This window comes from Castanea sativa, chromosome 7, assembly GCF_040712315.1.
Source record: "Castanea sativa cultivar Marrone di Chiusa Pesio chromosome 7, ASM4071231v1".
Classification (NCBI taxonomy): domain Eukaryota; kingdom Viridiplantae; phylum Streptophyta; class Magnoliopsida; order Fagales; family Fagaceae; genus Castanea; species Castanea sativa.
Genome location: NC_134019.1, coordinates 205,398 through 230,478, shown reverse-complemented (window position 1 = coordinate 230,478; position 25,081 = coordinate 205,398). Strand labels below are relative to the sequence as shown.

General features: G+C 32.9%; 1 protein-coding gene across 1 annotated transcript in view; it reads left to right on the top strand.

The window, feature by feature from the left end:
* The window catches only part of LOC142643112 (uncharacterized), a 30,956-nt gene extending 17,890 nt beyond the window's left edge, over nt 1–13,066 (top strand). The window contains exons 3-6 of the mRNA XM_075817651.1: nt 9,268–9,732; nt 9,872–9,985; nt 11,932–12,365; nt 12,446–13,066. Of these exons, the coding sequence (XP_075673766.1) occupies nt 9,268–9,732; nt 9,872–9,985; nt 11,932–12,365; nt 12,446–13,066 (1,634 nt within the window). The remainder of the gene's footprint in view (nt 1–9,267; nt 9,733–9,871; nt 9,986–11,931; nt 12,366–12,445) is intronic.
* Nucleotides 13,067–25,081: the final 12,015 nt, after the last annotated feature.

Below are 25,081 nucleotides of genomic sequence, written 5' to 3'. Positions count from 1 at the left end.
AACTAGTTTCACCTGCAAAACTGATCCCTCTTCTAAATGCCATAGCTTCTATGGTCTCTACATCTTGGACATCATTCACAAGGGTAATTATTATGTAGTCCTAAATAGTTGGGACTTGCCTAGTAGACAGTCTCTTTGAATCCCTCTTGTTGCGGGTTGTCTGGTCACAAGAAAGTCATGACTTGCCTAGTTAGTAGTCTCTCTAAATCTTTTGTCACATGTTACTCGCAAGCTGTGTAGGTCGTCTGAGGTCATAAGATGAACCAAAATGCAATTTCACAAAGATCACGGGGCTCAAGTTCTTTCTACCCTAAATACAATTAAGCCCAAAAAGATATATTAAAATAAGAGAATAATTACAAATAAATTTGGCACAGAATTAAGCCAACAAAAAAAATGGATTTTATAGGCTCAGACTTGGCTTTAATGAGAATGCTTCGTCTATGTTCACTGTTGTTCAAAACAAAAATTTCCTCATCCTTTACATACTCTTTTTCTCATTAACAATCATGGGTGTTGTATTCATCAATTTATGATCAATTGATTATGCACTTAAAGCGGGTGCCCCAATAGAGCTACAAATGCATCTAAAAATCAACAGTAGGTCACATGTCCAAATCTAGATCTTTAGAAGGTCTTCTAAGATATAAAAAAGGAGAGAAGCAATCGTAGTGACAATTAGGGTGTGCCCTAGTGGGAGAACCTCTGATATTTAAGTTAGTGTTAATCTATGAATTTTGTTATAAAGATAAAAATTTTGGGGTTTGTAGTTTTGATTCCCTTATGGGTCCGTTTAGAATCCGCTTATTTTGTTGAAACTGAAAACTTTTTGCTAAAAATACTGTAAATAGAGGTAAAAGTGTTGTAAATAAAGGTAAAAAGTTAGCTGAAATAGTACAGTGTGATACATGAATAATACTAAAAATAAGCTAAATAATAAAATAAGTTGGCAAAAATAAACTTTGCCAAACGGACACTATATATAAGCCCAATATTGTAGTCGTTACACTCATAAATTTAAATAATTGGAGGGGTTATAATTCTAGATGTAATAGTAGGTGGCTTAATGAGAGTTATAATGGTTGAGTACCGGTCTTTGTTTAATGCAATTAATTTTCTAGAAGGTTATGCTTCTATCATCCAGTGGCAGCTCTAGGAATTGTTTTTAGGGTGTTCGCTAAGAAACTTAAATGACACAAAATCTAATAAGGAAATAAATTGAATATATCAACATCATAGGAAAAAAAACACGCAATTACATAAAATATTACAATTGCTTTCTACTAACAAAGAGAAAGGGAAAAAAAAAAAAAAAAAGACAAATAGGAGATAAAGTGAGAACTGAAAATGCTAAAATAAGAGTAATAAAGTGAAAGAGAGTTTGAAATAATAATTAAAAAGAGACAAATGGAGAGAGAAACAGAGATGAGAGAGAAACAAAGGAGATTTGTTATAATTGCAAATCAAGTCATTAAGGAGATCAAAATTGTTATAACTGCAAAGCCAAAAAGAGCATCATTCTTAACACCATTAAGAAGAACTCACAACCACAATATTTCTTATGGTGTCATTTTTTAAGAAATATAAAATTAGAGATTATTTTTATGTACTGGGTTGAAAAGTTACAAATTTGGATGATTATGTATTTTTATTTTTATTTTTGTTCTTGAATAGTTTTTTTTTTCTTTTAAATAAATAAATTATTCACTTCTTGTTGTTTGGTCTAGTCTTATTTTCGTTTAGGTTATTTTTGTTGTTATTGTTGGAAAAATATATATTTGTATTGCATACAAAACATACGCATCGAAAAATTAACGGATTTACTTCACTCGCAATTGATAACATGTACTATGTAAGTTTCAGAATTTAAGAACCAAAAAGCGTACCTTGGCGCGGTGAAATTCAAAACAAAATATTAGAAGTACTTGGGAACACTTTTAATCTTCAGTCTAATTTCACTTAATACCCAAGAAGTGTGGTCTCTCAATCAGTTTCTAAGAGAGAATAAAAAAGTGTCTAACACTCGCATACAAACCATTTCATTCCTTATATGATCTCAATGAAAACCCTTGACAAATTCTGTATGTTTCTCTCCTTATATATAACTGATTATCTAATTGGACTAGCCTATTGGGCCATTTCAATTGAGCTTTAGTATGTGCCTTGGAGTGTGACTAAAAGAGAACAAATAAGACTCTAGATCCAATGGGCCTTGGGCTTTTCTGTAAACTTTTGACAAGTCCAAAGTTACTATTAATTATATTCAATATCACTATATGAATATAATTGCACTCTAGGCCTTATTAATAAATTATATCCCAAGACTTTATTATACATGCGTTATTCATCATATATTTATGAAATCCTTAAGTATCCAGTTTAATCCTTTAAGTTATTCATCATATATTTATGAAATTTAATTTCATAAATATATACTTTAGTAACTCCTTACAAAAGTGGTTGGGCCTAACACTCTGAATAACCAAACTCACTAAACTTATCTCAAGAGAATATTTTATATTTCCGTTAAGAGATTATGAATTTCATCTTGAGAATATATTTTCTGTCAACATTAAATACGGCTGCCCAACATACTAAGGTTTTGATCGTGACTTTTAGATCTCACTCCTGATATATCAAAGTAGCCTACACCTTATGATCAGGTTCATTATTCTCTCAGGATTTAGAGTTGATGTAAATAGAAGTCGTGAGATTTATTATTCATTTGATAGTCGTTAGGAGAATAATAAATCTTACAGCGGTCCAGTTCAATATGTCTTAACTCTTAAAACATATCAATATATCAACTGGAAGTCTCTACTTCCCTGATCAAGACAAATCAACTTAGTTGATATGTTATAGTTTTCGCAAATGAAATGCCTAATTTCATCACCGACTATGAACTAAAATTCTGAGTTTATAAAAAACTTGTGATTTATATCTTCTATGACTAAATCACATAAATTATATACTATGCATCTCATGGACTAAGATAATGTCCCACTAGTTCATCCATAAATGGTCTCATATAATTAAACAATTTAATTATTTATGAGATGCCAATAAATTGGATTTTAGGGCATAAACCCCAACAATCTCTCACTTGCCCTCAAAGACAATTTATCATATATTCGACACTTATCTTCCTTTAGAGTAATTCATAGTCACTTTAAGGCAAGGTTTGGAAACAAGTTTCAGCCAGATTTATTGCATAAATTATATTTTCTACTACTACTTCTCATATACTCATATTTCTCTAATAAAAGAATACTTACGCTTAATGTGTGTCTTCATCACCTAGGATGAACACATATCTTGAAGTCCAAGTATTTGTACATCTAGTAACCATCAAAGCCTCACTTTGGTGGACAAACATATAATCCCTCATTCTCCTAAGATATTTGAATATATGCTTTACTCCCACTAAATTAAGTGATCTTTGATTTAATTAATATTTGCTTACTATACCCACTGCAAAATAGATATTTAATCTAGTATTTAGCATATCATAAAGACTTCCTATTAATTTCGTATAAGGAACTGTCTTAATATGCTCTTCCTTTTATATGTCTTAAGACTATAGTCCTTTATAAAGTAACTTTAAATTTAATAGGTAAGAATCCTTCCTTGAAGTATTACATGTTATACTTAGCTAGAATCTAATCTATTTAAGCAGTTTGAGACAGGCCCCACATCCTAATTTCTAAATTTTAACAAAGTTTAATTCTTAGGATGTGACTAGTTTTTCTCAAGTACTTTATATCAAACTGGACTAGACAACAAAAAACTCTATTGATGACAATAACTCTACGTCATTCTAAATGATTAGAAAGTCATCAACATACATTAAGAGATTTATTATTCTATATAGTTTTTACACACATAAGGCCTTTTAATACTTGATCAAAATCAAACAATTTGATTTCTTAATCAAAGATAATATTTTATGATTGAGATGCTTGCTTTATTCCATAAATGGAATTTAAGCAACTTGCATATTTATCACTACTGTTTCTTTGCTATGTACTAATCTAGTTACATCATATAGATGCCTTCCTCAAGATTGCTTCTAAAAGAAACTTTCTTGATATCCATTGTCATATTTCATTCAAATGAAATATTATGGATAACAGAATCTAGATAGAGTCAACCTTGACTATTGGTGAAAAAATATTTTCATAGTGAAACCATTTCTTTCTAAATAAATCTTTTCGCCACTAGTCTTGACTTTGAAGGTTTGCACCTTCAAATCTATCAATCTCATTTTCTTGTAGACCTATTTGAGAACAATAGGCTTAATGCCACTAGGCGCCTTTACAAGTTCTAGAGTTTAAATAGAATCTAATTCTATTCACATAAACTTGGTCCAGTAATCCATATTCATATCATCTATTGCCTCTACGTAGGACCGAGGGTCAAATTCATATCCTTGTGGAATAACTTCAAAAATTTATCCTAAAAGTATGAATTTATTTGGTAATTGATAATCCTCCCACTACGATATTGTACCGATGTACTAGCTATATATATAAAATAATGCCTTGTGGTGTATCTAATACAACCATCTAATTTCTAATTGTATTTTATAGTTGTTTCACAACAAATTCTGATATTTTTCTTCTAGAATAATTCTACGTTTAGCTTTAAGATTCTTCACATAGTCATCATCAAGAAACTTTGTATTTGTACTTTACAAACACTTTGTCTTCTTTATGACTAATGAAATATTATTCTGCAATTCCTTTTGGATACCTAACATACACACATATTTTTCTATCTTTTGATTTCAATTTGTCAGACTTCCTTTCTTGCACAAGTGCTGGACATCTCCAAAAGTGGAAGTATCAATATTAGGTTTTCATCCAATCCACAATTTGACAAATGTCCTAGGAACAAAATTTTGAAATCAATTTTAAAAAATGTATAGTAATTATTAGAGTATATCTCCAAAAGAAATAAGAAAATGGAAATACTTATCATGTACTTTACTATTTCTAAAAGAGTCTTATTCTTCCTTTATGTATGCCCTAACTTAAAGAAGTCATTGATACTATATTCCTTTACAATAAAGGAGCCCTAGATCATATTATCCTCTAATTAGATCTCATAGACTGAGATTATAACAAAATAATGGTTCTAAAAACCCATCTTTCACCAATCTTGAATATCATTTAGATTAGTAAGATCTAAACATAAGTACCAAAACATACAATACCAAAGGATGAAAACTTTCTCTTTAAAAAGTAAAACATGTAAATTTCCATCTAGAAAACAATTATACACAATGCTTAGCTTTACCAAAACAAAAACACCTTCCTTTTGGTCATACTTTTGAGTCTAATTTCCTTTTGGCAACTACTAGGGCAATTAGCTTGTCCAAGTATTTGGTATTATAATTCCAATTCTTACCACATTTTCCTTTTAGTCTAGGCTAAGAATTTGAATGAAATCCTTTTGATCATAGCCTTAGCTTTTAGGATGTCTTCCGTTGCATAGCATTCACTCATCAATTCAAATAATATAAAAAGAATTTATTTTCAAAACAATCTGAATTGATCAAATGATTTCAACAAGGATTTGTGAATCACATCCATATGAGATTTTTAATCTCTACATCCAAGAATTCCAATTCATTTAAAAATAAAAATATTTTCATGAAATGATATAGAATTGAAACTCCTTAAAATTTTCTTAGCACTTAATATGATTCATACCAAAAAACTCATTTAGACTTAATATAAAATCTAAGTCTAGTACTAACTCTTGCATCTTATGCTGTAGCACGATTAGGATAGAAGCGAATGTAACATATTAGCATTACAATGGAGACTGTGATCATATCATAAGCTATCTTCCATCAATGCATTGATGACATGCCAATAAATTGGATTTTAGGGAATTTAGGCTAATGTTTATTGCTTTTTTAAAATTTGGTTTAAGGGTTTAAGGATTATGTTTGGGGAGCTAAAATTATTTTAGAGTAATGCTATGAATACAACATTTTTACCAAAAATTTTGTGACAAACTTTTATTGGTAGGTAAAAAATTGATGTCGTATTAGGGCCAAGTTATAAAACCAGTAACAATTTATTACACAAGATTTTTTGCAAAATTATTGAAAAAAAATGCGTTGTATGTAATATTACTCTTATTTTTGTTGAATCCAAATCCCTTCTCAACATTTTTAGGTAGTGTTAGCGTGTGTGTGTATATATATATATATATATATATATTTTTTTTTTTTTTTGAGTTATGCTGGGACACCGAATTTGGCAAAACTTCGTGCCACAACTCACCACACATGGCAAGTTGTGGCACAAAGTTGTGCCAAATTCGGTATCCCTAGCATTATTACAAGTCAAGTGGAGCCGCCAATGCACTGATCTTTTTTTTTTTTTTTTTTTTTTTTTTTTTTTGTGTACAAGTAAGACCGTATAAATATCTATTTCCTTCAAGAACGTATGCATTACTTTCAAAGTCAAATTTATTATTCGTTATTATCATTTAATTTCAACCATGAACTTAACTATAGTTTCCAAGCCTATGGAAACTGGAGGTCTTATTTATAGAATATAGAAATTATACATCACCAACAGTCAGCCATCAGGCACATAGTCTATTAATCTCGAGGCTAGTCAAAAGGTTCTGTTGGTGAGCTCCCCGCTTCGCCAATGCATCCATGCATTCATTAGCTTCATGGTAGATGTGCTTCACTTGCACCGCCTAGTCATTGTCCATGAGGCTCCTACAATCATATATTAAAGACATCATATTATGAGGATAAATTTTATTTTTATTGGTTAACCATGATAGCGCTACACTAGAGTCAAGTTAAAGCTGTATAAACTTAAATCCAATATCCCATGCCATTGACTCGAACAGTTGCCAACTTAGCCATATTATTCATTGCTATTCCCAAATTAAGAGAGAAACCGAATATCCACCCACCAGAGCGGTCTCACGATCTTCCCCCTGCCCCTACTAATCCTAGGTTACCTATCGCACTGCCATTAGTGTTAAATTTAATATAGGGATTAGGGGGCACATTCCATCGGATAAGCTACGGGATTCTTACCTGGATTTGGCTCATAGAGCCAGCTAGGAAGTAAAATTTTGTGGCGGCTTGCACAGAGGAATGGACAAGACCATGTTGGGATCAAGATTGATTCTTGAAAATCCTTTCATTTTGAGCTAACTAGAGATTCCAACAAAGGAAAGGGAAATAGATTCACCAAGGAAGTTTATGAGGCAGAATAATCTTTACTGCAGTTGTATTACTCCGGAGCTAGTCTTGTAAAGACATGTGAAAGAAGGCAATGGGTAAGATTCTCGGGGATTGTCCCCAAGCCTCCTTTGCCCAAGGACAGTCCTGAAATATGTGAATGTTTGTTTCTGGGGTGTGGCATCTAGGACATTGGTCATCCATATGGTGGCGAGCAAAGGTTAAGAATTGTTTTGTGGGCAACCGGTTGCGCATAGCTTTCTACAGGAACATTTGGATCTTTTTTGGACATTGTAAAGTCCAAATCCAATTCCAAACCAGTTTATTCAAAGGCACTTGTTGTTGATGATAAAGAAATTTAGAGGCAGATTTAACTAAACAAGTACCATTGTTATGGGGCCATTTAAAGGTATCAGAGATTCTAGCAAAATTCACCACAGGAATACCCTGAATAAGGTGTTCAAGCTGGGGTGGGAGAGAAGAGTTGAGAAAGTCGAAAGTCCAAGAGTGATTAGCTCGCAACGAGCTAACCTTGCGATCTTCATCATGTAAAAGGAAAGGACCTTCGATACAACTACGAAGGGTGCCTTTAGGAAGCCAAGGGTCTTTCCAAATTCGAATAGTATGCCCATCCCCGACTATCCAGTTCATACCCTCAAGTAACAATTTAATTCCTATGGAGAAAGCTCTCCAAATATGGGACCCTCTCGGGCTTCTAGTACTGGTAAACAGAGTTGTGTGTGGAAAGTATCTGGCTTTAAGAACCTGAGCCCAAAGCATGCTAGGGTTAGTATATAGGCACCAGGCCTAGTTCATGAGAATCGCACGATTTCTATGACGGGTGGATGGTATTCCCAGTCCTCTAGCCTCTTTGGGCAAAGTTACGGTCTCCCAATTAATCGCGTGACAGCCTTTACACTGAGCAGTGTCCCCCTACAGGAATTTGCAACTCATTTTGTCTAATTGGCGACTAATCTTTTGAGAAAATAGCGTGGTTTGCATGGTGTAGATGGGGATGGATGTCACAAATGATTTTATGATGGTGGCTCGGCCCGCCATTGATAAATATTTTGCTTGCCAACCTTCGATTTTCATTTGAATTTTGTCAACTAAATATTGATATGAGTTAGCTATTCTACGGGTAGTGAAAATGGGTGTCCCTAGGTATGTGCGAATGTGGTCCGTAGTGGGGATACCAAATATGCCTACCACCTGCTCTTTTATACGCCTAGTTGTGTTAGGGGAAAACCATAGACGTGATTTGGTAACACTCATAATTTGTCCTGAAGAGTGACAAAATTGTTGTAGGACTCTACTTAAATTGTTGTAGGACTCTACTTAAATTCTTATAGTCTCTGGCCTGGCTTGGGCAAACAAAAAGATATCAACGGCAAAAAATAAATGCGAGAGGCACACCCAACCCCTAAAACTAATAGGAAGGATAAGTCTATCTCGAACGGCCTCTTCCATCCTGATTGACAATCTTTCCAAACAAATGATAAAAAGATATAGGGGTAGAGGATCGCCTTGCTGTACTTGATACAACTAGTTCATATCATTGTTTAGCTGTCAAGCTCACTACTTTCTTTTCATAAAGTTATTTTATGGTGGAATAGTTTTAACTTTTAAGTGAGACCTTACACTTTTGTTTAGAACGAGTGAGACGTTAGTGTTACGCCTTGTATGACAAACTTTAAAAAGTATGCAGTCATTGGCTCATATAACTAGGTCTATGGCATCATTGTTAAATTACCGATTGTCCCAAAAACTTAAACTGTTAGAAAATGATGAATTTAATCACTTAATCATAAGTCTAACACTCCCTCTCACCCGTGGGCCTAATCTTTCCCTAAATAAGTGAGAGCCCAACAAGGTAGAGTAAAACTAGGGATCGAACTCAGGATCTCCTGCTTTGATACCATGTTAAATTACCGATTATCCTAAAAGCTTAAACTATTAGGAAATGATGAATTTAATCACTAAACCATAAGTCTAACAATCACATCACCAAAATTTTATAGTTTATGTTCTGCTTAAAATTTCAGGCCAAACATCTCAGTACCTTTGCCTCTATCGAGCTGCCCTAGAAGGTAATTGGCAAGCTGCTGAGAACATACTCAAGGCTGATCGAGATATTATTCGATATTCCATTACACAAACGAAGGAGTCAGTTCTTCACATTGCATTCGCATCAAAACACATGTCTTTTGTAAAAAAAGTGGTGCAATTTTTGAATGACGATGAATTAGAACTGAGAAACCAAGAAGGAGAAACAGCCCTTTTCTTTGCTGCGAAATCAGGAATTGTGGCAATTGCTAAGGAGATGGTGATAATGAACAATAGACTCCCATTAGTCCGTAGTCAAGAAGAAAGGACACCACTTCACAAAGCAGCTTTGCTCGGACTTAGAGACATGGTGTCTTATCTATTCACTGTGACTTCTTTTGAAGGTTTGAGTCCTTCTGAACACATGGAGATCCTTGTGGCTACTGTTACCAATGATATGTATGGTATGTCCCACATCTCAGTAATTGTTAGTTTGAGGCAATTAATTGAAAATGCCATTACATCATTAGATGTCCTTCCAGCAAATTTTGATTGGGCATGTAAACTTTGACAATGATCAAATGTATTTTTTTTTATGGACAGATATAGCACTCGAAATTCTGAAAAAAGATCGAACACTGGCAACTGCAAACAACGAAAAGAATATTGCAGCACTGAATGAGTTGGCCAGGAAACCTACCGCAATTGGCAGCAAAAGTCAGCTATCATTTTGGAAAAGATGCTTAAACTGTTAGTCTGACTCAAACCCAATTTCATTCTTTGTGTAGATATAACGTTTCCCAAGTAGGTCTTTATGTTACAATATTGACAACTTTACTCAAATCAACTTGAATGAGAAGCAGCTTATTCTCATTAAATTTAGATGATATTTACTTCCTAAACCATCAGAAATTCTCATGAGGTAGACTTTTTTTTATTTGAACTGTCTTGTCCGTTGTAATACTTATACCTGTTTCCTTTACAGACATATAAGAGCATTTTAATAAAGCTTTTTTTTAAAATTATTTTGGAAGGTGGTGGCAGCATTTATAGATCTTTTTATTTTATTTTATTTTTGAAAAATGATATTTTTATTTTTATTTTTATTTTTCGTTCTTTTTTTATATTTTAAAATAATTTAGTCATCCAATGAGCACATTTAAGTGGAAAAAACTACTAGACTTGAAATTGTTAGATCTCGTTTGGTAATGGTGTTTAAACAACGAAAACTGTTATGTAAACACCACAACCCGTATTTCTACACACTTTTTCACCCACACGTATTTCCACGAAACTTAAACAACGTTACTAAAAATTTCTTACCAAACGGACCCTTAATTTCATTGTGCTTTGAAATTTATATTATATTTAAAAAAAAATATTATTTTGAGCCGCAAGACTCTTGGCCGATTAATCATCTGTCATTTTCTTTTCAAATTTTTCAATGTTATTTACCTTCTTTTTTCCATAGTTGCAACAAAAAATGGAGGATTTAAACCCTAGATATTATGGATATCCTAGAAGGCGTCTATTAATTAGTTGAGCTATATGACTCTTGACTTTTGTTATAACTAGCTCAAAACCCTATGCATATAAATAAGATATATTTATAAATATGCATAACTTACTTAATGCGTATTAAAATTTTACTAAGTTGATATATAATAATATGATGTTTCTTTATTGGAAAATATAAAATAGCCACAAACAAAATAAATATAATAAAAATTGAAAAAGAAATCATTTAAATTGTTATCTATGAAATTTTCAATTTTAATTTGGCCAACCATTAATAATAATAATAATAATAATAATAATAATAATAATAATAATAATAATAAATCAATGATCATGATTTTTTTTAAAGTTTACTTAAAATCTCATTTAGCACAAAAAATGAAGAAAATTAAATTTGACTTCTCGATTTTTGTAGTGTAGTTAAAAGCTGCACCAAAATTAAGGAAATTGAATGAGGCACGTGGTACAAAATTAGATTCCAACTTGAGATCTAATTGAATGTTAGAATAATGTACCCAAGGTTTTTGTGCATTGGAAGTTGTATTTTTTTTTTTTTTTAGAATGACTGTGCATTGGAAGTTAAACTCAATTTATGAGACTCTTGTTTATTTTAAAAAATAAATAGCTTGGTATAAGAATAATGAGGGAAGTATGTGTAATAAAATCATGCAAGAGTTTCTTTAAGTTGTATGTGAGATTTTATGATGGTAGGAATTCAAAAAATAAATGTGTTAGGAATTAGGGGTTGGATGGTGTGTGTATATATATATATATATATATATATATATATATATACCCATTCATATGTCAAGTTCAAGGCAAGAGTTAGAGGAGAGAAATATAAACATCAAAGAGTTCTTGTACTCTTTCCTCTCTACTCTCTCCCTTATGGTTTGTTTGGATTGAGGGAAAAGAGAGGGGGAGCAGCAGCTAACTCTATTCTACATCCCCTCATTCAATTAAAGTGGACCATTAGTGTACTTTGTGATTGTTAGTCACCTTCTTTGATTATTGTGGGAGTGTTTTGGATTGCAAATGAGGAAAGTTCACCAATATTTGTCCCAACACTGTGTTCTTAGATTATATAATTAATATTTCTTTTTGACTAAATGATTTTTGAATTGATTTTTTCTCCCAATTTCTAGGGTTCAAAGGTGTCCGGAGCAGCAAAGCTTATATGCAGGAATTAGTCCATGAATTGGTTGTACTCGTCTCGAAGGTTCAACTATTCGAAGACAGCGAGTACTTGGCCACTGATGGCAGCAATATAATTTATGATGCTGCAAAATTTGGGAATAGTGAATTTCTTAACATACTTATCCGCTCTTATCCTAATATCATATGGACAACAGACAAAGACGGTCGAAGTTTATTTCACATTGCTGTTATATATCGGCAAGTAAGTGTCTTCAATCTAATATATGAGACCGTTGCTGCCAAGGAAATAATTCTAACCTATGTTATGGTGGGTAAAAATGAGAACGTCATGCACTTAGCTGGATATTTGGATCCGTCAAATCGACCAAATATCGTATCAGGAGCAGCTCTTCAAATGCAACGGGAGTTGTTGTGGTTTAAGGTGGGTGTTAGTATGTATTATTTCAGTTTCCTTTTCTTGTGCATGTTTACACTTACGAATTTACACCTCCAAAACTGTAGGCGCTGGAAATGATTGTGCCGCCTTCATTCCAGGAGATGAGGAACTCTGATAACCTAACACCTTGGGCTTTATTTACAAAGGAACATGAAAATTTACGGAGCGATGGTGAAAAGTGGATGAAGGATACAGCTAACTATTGCATACTTGTCGCAGCACTGATTACCACTATGGTTTTTGCTGCAGCTTTCACTGTACCGGGTGGTAGCAATCAAGAGACAGGCATTCCTATTCTTTTGAAAAGTTTTTGGTTTAGGGTGTTTTTTTTATTTAATTCAATAGCTCTGATATCGTCTTCGACTTCAATATTGGTGTTCTTGTCAATTCTCACATCACGTTTCACGCAAATGGATTTCCTTGTGTCATTACCATCAAAGTTGGTGTGGGGACTCACCGCACTCTTCATCTCTGTAGTATGCGCGGTGGTAGCCTTCAGTGCAACCTGCTTTTTTACCGTTAAAAGTGCAGTGCCGTTGCTTCCTAGGGCTATTGTTACAATTGCTTCGGCTTTTGTCCCAATTAGTGCGTTCGTTAAGCTACATTATCAACTTTGGGCTGATATCATGCGCTCTACATACTGGTCTGGGTTTCTTTTTAAGCCAAGTAAACATAGAATCTTCTAATGGATAATGATGCCAATTGGGAACTGTTTGTGGTTGTCTAAGTAATTCAAAGTGTCGACTTTTTAATGTTTCAAGAGCACCACAATTCGGTACATGACTATAAATTTGTGTCTTGGGATTGTATTCTAATAATCTTAATTAGACTACATCGGTCTTTATTATTATTATTATTATTATTATTATTCATCTTGATTAAATTTCATTTGTATTTTCCCCCTAAGCATTTCAGTCGTAGTAAGTGAAATTAAAGGTTTTAGGGAATAAGGATTGTGTGAATGTTTTTCATCAACAAATGTGGGACCCAATCAGAATTTATTTGAAATCTTTCTTCGAAGAACCTTCATTGTGTTGGTCCTTCATGTGTTTAAAGATGTTGGTTCTCAAAGTTATCACAAGGTTTCATTCAATTGTGATCTCTCCAGCTTGGAGGACAACCATCTTATGTGTTTCAACAGGAGTGAAGGATGATCGTTTGGTTCTAGCATAACTGGAGGTTTTAGGGATTGAAGATGAAGAAAGCCTCTTCTTAGGTGTCATAAGAGAAGAGTCTTTAGCAAGAGAGAAGAAGAAAAACAGCTTGTGAGTTTTTCTTTGAGCAAATTACATTGACCTCCCGTGAGGCTCACAAAATTACACTCCTTTACATGTTATAGGAGATGAAAATCCCACCCAAAGGTTTTACAAATGCAACAAATAAGTTTATCTCCTCTCACATTTACTTTCCTAATGGAATATTCTATTGCATGAGTGTCAATGTGAGAGAGACTGCAATTATCAGTTGCATTATAAAACTTCAAAAGTGGGAGTGTCATTTAGTGAAGCATTTGGGGATGTGGATCATTTCGTGAAACCTCAAAGAAGGTTGGAGTAATTTACCCTTTTTCTTTTAAAGGTGAGTTGAATAATAGAATAGAATAGAGCATCTTTTTTTTTTTTTTTTTTTTGATAAGTAGAATAGCATAGAGCATCTTAAAGGATAAAATACAAAAACATTCCCTAAAGTTTGGATTAATGTCATGTGCTACCAAAACATTTCAAAAAAACTGTCCTTTTTTATTTTATATAATTAAAAAAAGATTAATTTTTTGGAAACCACTCCTATACTATTTCCTAAAAGCCAAGACATTTCAAGCAGATAGCAAATGAAAATAAAAAGTTACATCTTGCGTTAAGACAAATGTTGAACTTAACATGCAATTGCAAATACCTGCAGTGTTTGAGGGAATTTCTCCATGGACGTTGGAGCCTTGAATTCGACACTTTTCTATGTAAGATGTAGCTAATTGAGCAACCGACCGAGCAAAAGAGGTCAGAGGCCGAGGTTACAATCAAAGGTTTCTTGTCCTCCTCTGCATCTTGGTTAATCTATGTGTACATATATTACATTGAAGCAGAAGTTGAATTTGACTTTAGGCTTGAGATTTGGAGTAGAATTTGCTAAAATGATCAACTTGAGAAAGTATAGCATATATCACACATCATTTCATGTCACAGACTCACAGAGTAAAGATAGACACGCCATAGAATAGGGAAAACAATGCGAAACTAAAATTTAAGAAATGAGCAAAAGATGTGGCATATACACACATATATGAGAAAGAAGCAAAAGTGAATGTCAAATTATGAGATTAGACAGAAGAAAAACTAAGGCACTGCTGTTTTCGATTAAGTATTCATTTAGAGGCCTTAACAGAACACATGGAAGATGAGAGTAATGTAATTCAACACCGGCATAATTTTCCCCCTGCCACAATGTCCATACCTTCTGCTTAGGCCGGCCCTAAATATTTTGTGGCCTAAGGTGAGAATTAAAAATGGGGCATTTTTTTTATACTTATATATTAATTAAATTAATATTTATTTAATATTTTTATATTATAATATATTTCATTTAAAATATATTTTTCTTGCCTTTTGAGATGCAAATTGACTAATTAATTTTTTGTATTCAAGTTCTTCTAACATCTCTTTTTCAAGCGATAGTATAGCTAATCTACTTAATCTTTCTTGGAACATTGTCGATCTTAAATATGATTTTATTAATTTTAATTTTGATAAACTTCTTTCTACAGTAGTTACTGTAACAAGTATTGTTAGTAAAATCCTATAACCAATGTATGTATTTGGAAATGAATCTAATATTTTTATATAATTTAGTATGTCAATTGGAGTATAATCTTTTATTTGTAAAATTTATTTTAAAATCTTTAACTCTGACAATAAATCAAAACCATCAATATCACAATAAACATCATGTTTGAGAAAATCTTCAAGTTTAAGATAGTATTTTTTGTAAACTATCATTATCGAGTGACTTCAATTTTGTGAAGTTAAAAACTGAAAACACAACAAGACTGAAAACACAAGATTAAAATTAAAAAAAAAAAAAAAAAACAATAAGCATAACCATAACAAAAATTTAAGCACAACTATAACACAACAAGACTTATTAATAAGACCCACAAAAAAAATTAATAACCCAATACCCAATACAAATTAAAAAAAACACAAACAAATTAATAACCCATTTAGACTTATCTATAACCCACCCAATACCCAAAAAGACAAACACGCACAGCACTGCAGCAGGCTTTATAAACAAAACGCACAGGCACAGTACCAATCTTTATAAAAAATCCTATCTATGACTATCTAACCCAAATCCAAAAGAAGAAAACGCAGCAGCAAGCTTTATTAAAAAAAAGAAAAAAAGAAAAAAAAAAACCTTGAAGGAAGCTTGCTGAACAGGAACGGCTGAAGGGAACTGAGGAAGAGGAAGAGAAAGGCTGGAGGAACTGAGGAACTGAGGAAGCTTGCTGCCAAGGCCGAAGGACCTGAAGAACTGAGGAAGCTTACTGCTAGGGCCGGAGAGCATATGAGATTAGTGAAAACAGGGGAGAGAAAGGGATTCAAGGATGAGGGAATCAAAGAGAATGAGAATGATAGACAGAGAGAGGCGGAGAGCAAAGATTAGAGAGAGGTAAAATTTTTAGGGTTTTGAGTTATTTTATTTGTTGTGATTTGTGATTGTTTTGTGGTTAATGTGTTAGACCAGATTTGTGGTTTATCCAGATGACTTTTGGTTTGTTTGATTTACCAAAATTTTTGTTTTCTGGTTAAAAGGATGTGCCAGAATTTTGTGCTTTACCTTAAACTAATTTTTTTTCCCCTACTATCAGATTGTTGTGCTTCACCTTAAACTAAATTTTTTTTTCCCCCTAAGCTGTCAGATTTTTGTGCTTCCCCTGAAACTTTTTTTTTTTCTCCTACTCTCTCTTATTTTCTAAAATTTTGGGGCCTCCCTTCCACTTGGGGGCCTTAGGCAACCGCCTAACTCGCCTAAGGGAAGGGCCGGCCCTGCTTTTGCTTCACATCTCAGATTTAAAAATAATTGCATATGTGTCGGTTTGAATAATCTTGATTAAGACATAAGCCTTCCAAGAGTATATATAAGGCTCTATTATGATAATTGCTAACTTTCATTCAAGATTAAAGCACAAGTTCTTCAGTAATATTCTCCGAAATAAGTATGGATAAATGTACAGTAACAACTGTGAACAAAATTGTATCCAAAATTTTAGATACACGAGATATCTTCGCTCATTTTACTCTTCCAAACCTTCCACATCTTTAATCTCTCTTGTTTTATCTTCTCCTTATCTAATACGATTTACAAGAGTCAACCTCTCCAAAATAAATAAGAATTTGGGGGCATGGCTACATACCTATCGGCACTAGGTACGTCCTTTTTAGATATGATTTAATTTCCTCCTGCTTGACTTGGCATTTGGGCCTCTACTCTTTCTTACTATTTTTCTTCTTAAGAACTGGGCAAAAAGAAGAGAAGCAAAGAGACAACGGACGAATCTATATGTTATAGAAGCTCACAAGCCAATTCTTTTGCCCCCACAAGCTAAGCTCTCACTATTTTAAACACCAGAGCAAACAGAAATATGGAAAGGTAAAAGGTTTTAAGATTTGACTGGAGTTCAACAGGAGGTCGCACAATAATTAATTACAATATAAATAGAATAAATTTGTAAAAAATTGGCCATGGTTACCGAAACTATATCTATAGAAATTTAAACAATTTTTAAACATACTTTCCCAACTCCTATGAGAAAAATATGGAACCTCATGAAACGGAGCTCACTTGCCTTAGGTGCTGAAACTTACTTATTGAGATTTGAGATTAAAAAATAAAAGGACAATTGTTAGAGCATCCACACCACTTCAGCTATAATCTTCTAAAATAGAAAAAAAGTACAAATTTTACACATTTTGAGCAAAAAAACACCCACATCAGTGAGCGTAAAAATGTGTAAAGATGTGCAAATCTATCCATGAGCTACAGTAACTGTGTATTTATACATGGTTACTATTTATGTGTAAAAGATTTTTTATTCTTTTTTTCTCTCCTTTTTCAAACTTTTTCTCTTCCCACCATTTACAACAACCCAGTGAGCTAGAATAAGAAGACGGAAGAAGAAAATAACCACCCAACCACCAAACCCAACGCCACCACCAAACACCGCAACCTAGCACAAAGAATTAACCCAAAATCAATAGAAAATTAACCCAAAATCAACACCGCCTAACCACCACTCAATCACCACCACCACAACCCATCTAGACCCATGATATTCCAATCACAAAATCAACCAAAAACAAAGAAAAATCAAACCAAAAATCAATCTAAACCCAAAATCAAACCTTCAATGGAAAACTCAACAACTTAGAACCAAAAATCAAACTTTCAACAAAAAACCCATCAACCCAAACCCAAACTCAAATCAAGGCCGCTGTCACCATTGCCATGGAGAGCTTGCTGCTTTCTTTGCTCATGGAGAGCTTGTTGCTGCTATTAGAGGAAGGAGAAACAAGTGCTAAGCTACAACAAAGGAAAAGATCAAAAAAAAGAAAAAAAAGAAAAGAAGAGAAGAGACCGTGGGAAAGGAAGTGGTAGAGAAAGGACGTTGCTTTGTGAGATAAAAAAGGAAAAAAGAAAAAAAAGAAAAAAGAAAAAAAGAGAGGGTCAGATGTTTAGTGGTGGGGGTTAAAAGTGAGGGGATGAAGCTTCCTTACTTGTAAATATATCTAAATATAATTTAATTATAAAAGAATTATGATTGTGATTTTTTTTTTCAAACAAAGCATGATTTTATTTGAATTTTTATTAAAGTCTATATTAAATTTTTTTATTGAAATCAGTGCATTTTTTTTTTACTAAAATCATACTAATAGTAAATTATATATATATATATATATATATATATATATATATATATATATATATATATATATATATATATCTTCAATGCGTAACCCTGAAACAACACACCGAAATATTTCATTGATGGCAGAATGATGGTTGAAAACACTGATCTATCGGCTATCGCCAAAGCCACTATTTTGGTGGTCTAGCCACCAGTGCTGGCGGCACAGTGGGCGGAGACACCGATCTAGCGGCAGTCGTCGGAAACACTATTTTAGAACAAGTACTGGTGTTGGTAGTTTACTTAAAATTTAAGTTTAAATTAAAAAAGTATGACCATTAGGGAAAATAATAAAAAATTGATGAAGAATGAATATTTTATTGAAATATCTTGTAAAATAGATAAACTGATGTGAGTGTTTTATAAAAGTGATAGTGTAAAATAGAAAAAGTAGGTTTTTGTGTAAAATAGACAGAATCTTTTAAAAGAACTGATGTGGTTGCTCTTAGGTTCTAAAAGTTTAGAACAATTGGCAAATCGTGAACACAAACTTGTCTAGATATAGATCCTAGAGTCTATAAGTATTATTAGACAATGCTCAAGGTGATACAAATCAAGATTCAAGAACGTACAAGCTACAAAAAGAAGAATCTGAAATCTGCCTAGTTCTATCGATCGAAGAACAAGCTAGATCGATCGAAACACGTATCTGCAGAATTTTAAGTCGGCCCAAACAGCAGTTCAAGTCCGTTAAGGATTAGGGTTTCAGATCTACTTCTTCTAATATATATAAAGGAAACCCTAAGCACGTCTTTTATAAGGCTTTTCAGAGAGAGAAGAGTATGCCTCATTTGTAGATCTAGGGTTTTGTACCCAAAAGCTCTCTCATGTCTTCTACCAGTGTTATTCCTTGAAGAATCTCAAGATCCAGTGTTGTAGAAGTTGTTGCATACAAGATCAACGTGTAAGGAGATCCAAAACTTTTGAGTGGAGTCTCAAAGTCACAAGCAAGTGAGCTTGTGTTGTTGCAAAGGACTAATAAAGAAGTAGTCCGTGGACTTAGAGCTATCATGGGGTCATGGTAGTAAGTTTTCTACTTGAAGTAGCAATAGAATGTTAGTGGTTTAAGTTCTATTGTACAAACTTTAATTCTTTCACAGTGGATTTTCTTTTTACCTTGAGGATAGCTAGGTTAAATCCTCCCCAGGTTTTTACTAATTTGGTTTTCTTGTGTCATCATATCATTGTGTTCTTTATTTTTTGCTGCTTTACCTAATATGATTTTTATTATTTTAACCTAGATCTGAATAATAAACCTAAGTATTCACTTGGTTAATTAATTAGGTTAAACGATCTTGTGTTAAGGGGTCTAAAAACAAACAAGTGGTATCAGAGTGGATTAGCTCTTGATTTAGGCTATTATACCTAGAGTTGATCCTTGATTCCTGTTATCATGGATAATTTGAAGTGTTTTACTGTTTTTTATTATGATGTTTTGAATAAAAAGGACAATACATGAGTTATAATCTCTCTCTCTCTCTCTCGATTTAGAACATGCTTGACATTATGGAGAAACTTGAATAGTATGTGTTATATAAGTTCTAAACTATTTTTGATTTTGTGTATGTACTAGTTTGTACATGTATTCAAAGGTTAATTAAGAAATTGATATTTATTGTTTGTGTACCCTCTATAGCTTAGTTTAGCATTGTCATGCATTGCATATGCATTTTTAATCATTTAGCTTAATGTGTGCTTTTAGTTTTGATCATAAATTTTTTTTTAAAACCAAAAAGATTTTTGTGTATTTTGTATTACATATTATGATGTGTAGTTAAGGTTGGCCATATTATCTTTACATAACATGCCTGTGTACCTTGATTAGCTTGGATGAGCTTATTTTTCTGCACTTTGCTAGTTTTAGCTATATAGTGCATGTTGTGTGTGAGTTATTTATAGTTTTTGATCACATGATCTTGATTTTGAAGTCACGTGCTTTTTATTGTAAGGACTAAAAAATCCTAAGAGAAAGGCATAAATAATCATCTCACTACTGCTTACTAGCCAATCATGAACACCTTAGTGCATATCGTAAGATTTTGTGCTCGAGAAAGTGTAGCACATGCACAAAAAGAAATTAAAATGTAGCCTTGGAATAAAAGAATATATATATATATATATATATATATATATATAAAATAAAAATGGTGTGTACATTATAAGGCTAAAATAAAATATAAAAAAAGGCAAAGAAATAATATTGGTGTGTACATTATCTGGCTAAAATAACAATTTCACAATGAATTAAAAATGTTGTGTACATTATAAGGCAAAAAAATATACATATACATGATTGCAAGCTTATTTTTCAAGAGATGTGGGAGTTATAGGATGTAACTCTTTAGGTGATAGTCACTTTCAAACTTATGTGATAAATAATGTAGAAATTGTGATTGGTTACTATCTACATATCACCTCACATGTATCTCATGTTGTTACTAGTTGCACACACTACACAAGTTATTTTTTGCTAAACTTAGTACATGAAATTGTGTGTGAATTTGATTTGGCCATCCAAGATTATGTTTTCTATAGTGTTTGATGCAAAATACGTTTGAGGGATGGCAAAATTGTGTTTTTGATGATTAAAAACCTTGTTTTATTCCGGGGTTGAAAACTCATGTTTTTGAAAAATATTTAAACTCATTCTCATGCATTTCATTCATAAAATTACTTGGGTTGAGTTGTTTCTGCATAATCTTCTGCATTTTTTCAAAAAATTCAAATTTCCAGAATTTCGATCGATCGAATGTGTTTTTCGACCGATCGAAAATCCCTTGATTTTTAATCATATCTCTCTGCTTGACTCAATTGGTATTCGATCAATGCTCAACCGATCGAAACTGAAAAATTTTTAGTTTCTAAGTTTTTGACCAAATTTTTTTTCATGCATCATTTATGTTTAGGATTCACATGCATTGCATTTTATTTTTGTATCTATCTTGCAGTTTTGCAGTCATATCTCTCATTGTTTTCACACATACCATGCATACACTTTGCTAAATAGGATACTCAACTTGATTTAAAAATTGATTGATTAATTTTTGAGTCCTTTGTACATTTTAGTATATGCCATTTTTTATGTGTCAACTGAGGAAATTTTTATTTTGAGATATGATGGATAATAATGTGCAAATATTTTCTCTACTTGATTTGAGTTCAAAAGACCATCTGTTTATAGGTCACATAGTGTCAAGTTTGCATTTATTGAAAGGAAGAATATTTGTGTTCATGTATATCCTCAACTTAGTTTTTAAGTTTGGTTTATGTGTCTTTATTTTCCCCACCTCTTAAATTTTCTCCAAAACTATATTTCCCAAAACATGTTTTGTTTTTCCTATTTTTATACGGTGAGAAAAGTTTTTTTTAACCTTTGTTGTTCTTAGAGAGAGTTGTTGCTCTTTTTAAGGGTAGTTGCCTTTATTCTCTATAGAGATGGTTTCATTTATTTCCTTGACTCTCTATTTTCTTTTGACTTTTGTTGCGTATGTTTTCTGGTTACTCTTTGTTTGAGTTGTCTTTGTCAATACGTGACAAAAAAGGGGAGAAATAGATTAAATGTGGAAAAAGTTTTTTTTTTTTTTTTTTTTAAAAAGGTTTTTAAAAATGTTTTGTTTAGGGGGAGTAGAAATTTTTTTTGAAAGTGGGAGAATATAAAAACTTTTTGATGTATCTAACTTAGGGGGAGAGTTAGAATTTACTTTTGTTTTTATATTTGTGTTTCATATTTTTTATGTCTTTCTTTCCACACATGCGTTCATGTGTTCTTTTGAGTGTTTTCAAGAAAGACAGGTACATTTTGATCAAGATCTTCTACCTCTTCTTGCAACTTTTAGGTTAGGAGTCTTAGATTGGGATTTGTGATGTAATTGAACATTTTATTGTTTTGGCTTGTTCTTGTATTTGAGCATTTCATTTTGTATGTAAGTTTTGTAATGAATTGTCAAAGGAGGAGATTGTTAGGTTCTAAAAGTTTAGACCAATTGGCAAATCGTGAACACAAACTTGTCTAGATATAGATCCTAGAGTTTATAGGTATTATTAGACAATGCTCAAGGTAATACAAGTCAAGATTCAAGAACATACAAGCTATAGAAAGAAGAATTCGAAATTTGCCTGGTTCGACCGATCGAAGAACAGGCTCAATCGATTGAAACACATATCTGCAGAATTTTAAGTCGGCCCAAATAGCAGTTCAAGTCTGTTAAGGATTAGGGTTTCAGATCTACTTCTTCTAGTATATAAAGGAAACCCTAAGCACGCTTTTTATAAGGCTTTTCAGAGAGAGAAGAGTGTGCCTCTTTTGTAGATCTAGGGTTTTGTACTCAAAAGTTCTCTCATGTCTTCTACCAATGTTATTCCTTAAAGAATCTCAAGATCCGGTGTTGTAAAAGTTGTTGCATACAAGATCAATGTCTAAGGAGATTCAAAACCTTTGAGTGGAGTCTCAAAATCACAAGTAGGTGAGCTTATGTTGTTGCAAAGGCCTAATAAAGAAGTAGTTCGTGGATTCGGAGTTATCATGGGGTCGTGGTAGTAAGTTTTCTACTTGAGATAGCAATAGAATGTCAGTGGTCTAAGTTCTATTGTACAAACTTCAATTCTTTCATAATGGATTTGCTTTTTACCTTGATGATACCTAGGTAAAATCCTCCCCAAGTTTTTTTTTCTAGGTCATCATATCATTGTGTTCTTTATTTTTCACTGCTTTACATGATATGATTGTTATTGTTTTAACCTAGATCTGAATAATAAACCTAAGTATTCACTTGGTTAATTAATTAGGTTAAACAATCTTGTGTTAAGGGGTCTAAAAACGAACCACAATAATAATAAATCATAAATAAGCAAACTAAAAGTAGAAGTGTAATTAATCCTTGCACTACAACAAATCACAGTTGCATAAACAAACAAATGAATTCCAAAGTTTCACATTGTACGAGACAAAGATACAACAACGACAACAACAACAACAACAACAACAACAATAGTATAAGATTTAATCTAAAGCAACATAAAAAGAGCAAATCGTAACTTACAAAATCAAAAGCACTCCTTATCTCATAAAGCAGTAAATTCGTATGCAAAATAACATTTTCTAAATCACATATAAAATATGAAAAGAAAGAACCAAAAAAAGTCAAAAACCATTAATAAACATACTTACTGAGGTCGACAGTGAAGGAGTCGAAGCAAAGCTTTCTCAGGGCTGTGAAGAAAGGGCCACCGCAAAATGGCAACAGTTTTAGTTTGATTACTTGATAAACCTGGAAAATATTATCCGTTTTTTTTTTTTTTCAAATGTAAGTTCAGTCCGCTATTGAACACTGACAAATACATTTACTGATTTCCACTTAATTATAACAATATGTTTTATTAAAAAAATGATATATATATATATATAATAAAATATGTTGTCAAAAAATCAATACTGTGACATAATTCTCTCTTTCATGTAGTACTCCCTGCACTGGACGCAAGTCAAGCCCGAGAGTATTTACTATTACTCCAACAATCATACTCTTTCTCTCTAAACTACAAATATTGTAATTTTGCTTAATTTGGGTTCTGGAATTTTCCAATTGACCTAAAATATTCAAATTTCGGCTTACTTTTGCCCACCTATTGAAATTGAAAGTTCAAATAGCATGTAAAACACCTATGAATGTTTAGACTACCCCTAAATCCAAAGTTACCAACGCAAGCTTATACACAAACAATATATGTGTGGAATGATGAATATAAGCTAAACCCAAATTAGTAACACATTCTAAACCATAATTAATCACAAACATAGCAGCAATTAAATGGTAAAGAGTAAGGGAAGAGAAATGCAAATACAAAGATAACACGGTGACACTACAAAAAAAAGGTTCTATAGCCGCGTTTTTAAAACGTGGCTATAGCTCCAAAAAATGTGGCTATAGGCCGATTTGGTCTATAGCCGCGTTTTTTTAGGCCACGTTTTTAACCATGGCCTAAAATGCGTAACTATAGGCTTCATGGGCCTATGGCCACGTTTTTGTAGCCGTGGCCATAGGCAGGACCAATGGCCACGTTTTTGTAAACGTGGCTATAGGACACACTATGGCCACGGTTTCAGAACCGCGGCCATAACCACGTTCTATAGCCACGTTTAAAACGCGGCCATAGACTTCTTAAAAATGCGGTCATAGTTGTGAGCTAAAGCCGCGTTTTTAAAAACGTGGCTACAGTACGTCCTATGACCACGTTTATAAAAACGTGGCTCCAGCCCATTACTATGGCCGCGTTTTGAAAACGCGGCTTTAACCGCTGTATGGTTTTTCGAATTTGTCTATGGCCGCGTTTTTAAAACGCGGCTATAGACTTTTTTTTTTTTTTTTTAATTTGTACACCACATGCATTTACAAACGCTGCTATATAAAACTTGTCACACACACAATTTCAACTTCTTATTCCTACAAAATTCCAACGCATGCAACAAAATAACAATCTCAAACCTGTCACAATCTCAATCAAGCTTTAAAGACTATGGAAAATGCTCAACTTTCGAGGAATATGCAGTTGAATACAGCAAAAAAGGTGCAACAAGCATCAACATATGATTTTTCAACCATCCTCAACTACAAATATTACACAGATGCTTCTAGGGGTTCCTTCACATCTCCAAGCTCTTGTCTACAAGTGGATACCCTTGTTGCTTTCCAGGTAGAACACAGTTTATGTTTCAATGGCACTACAAAAATATAATGGCAGC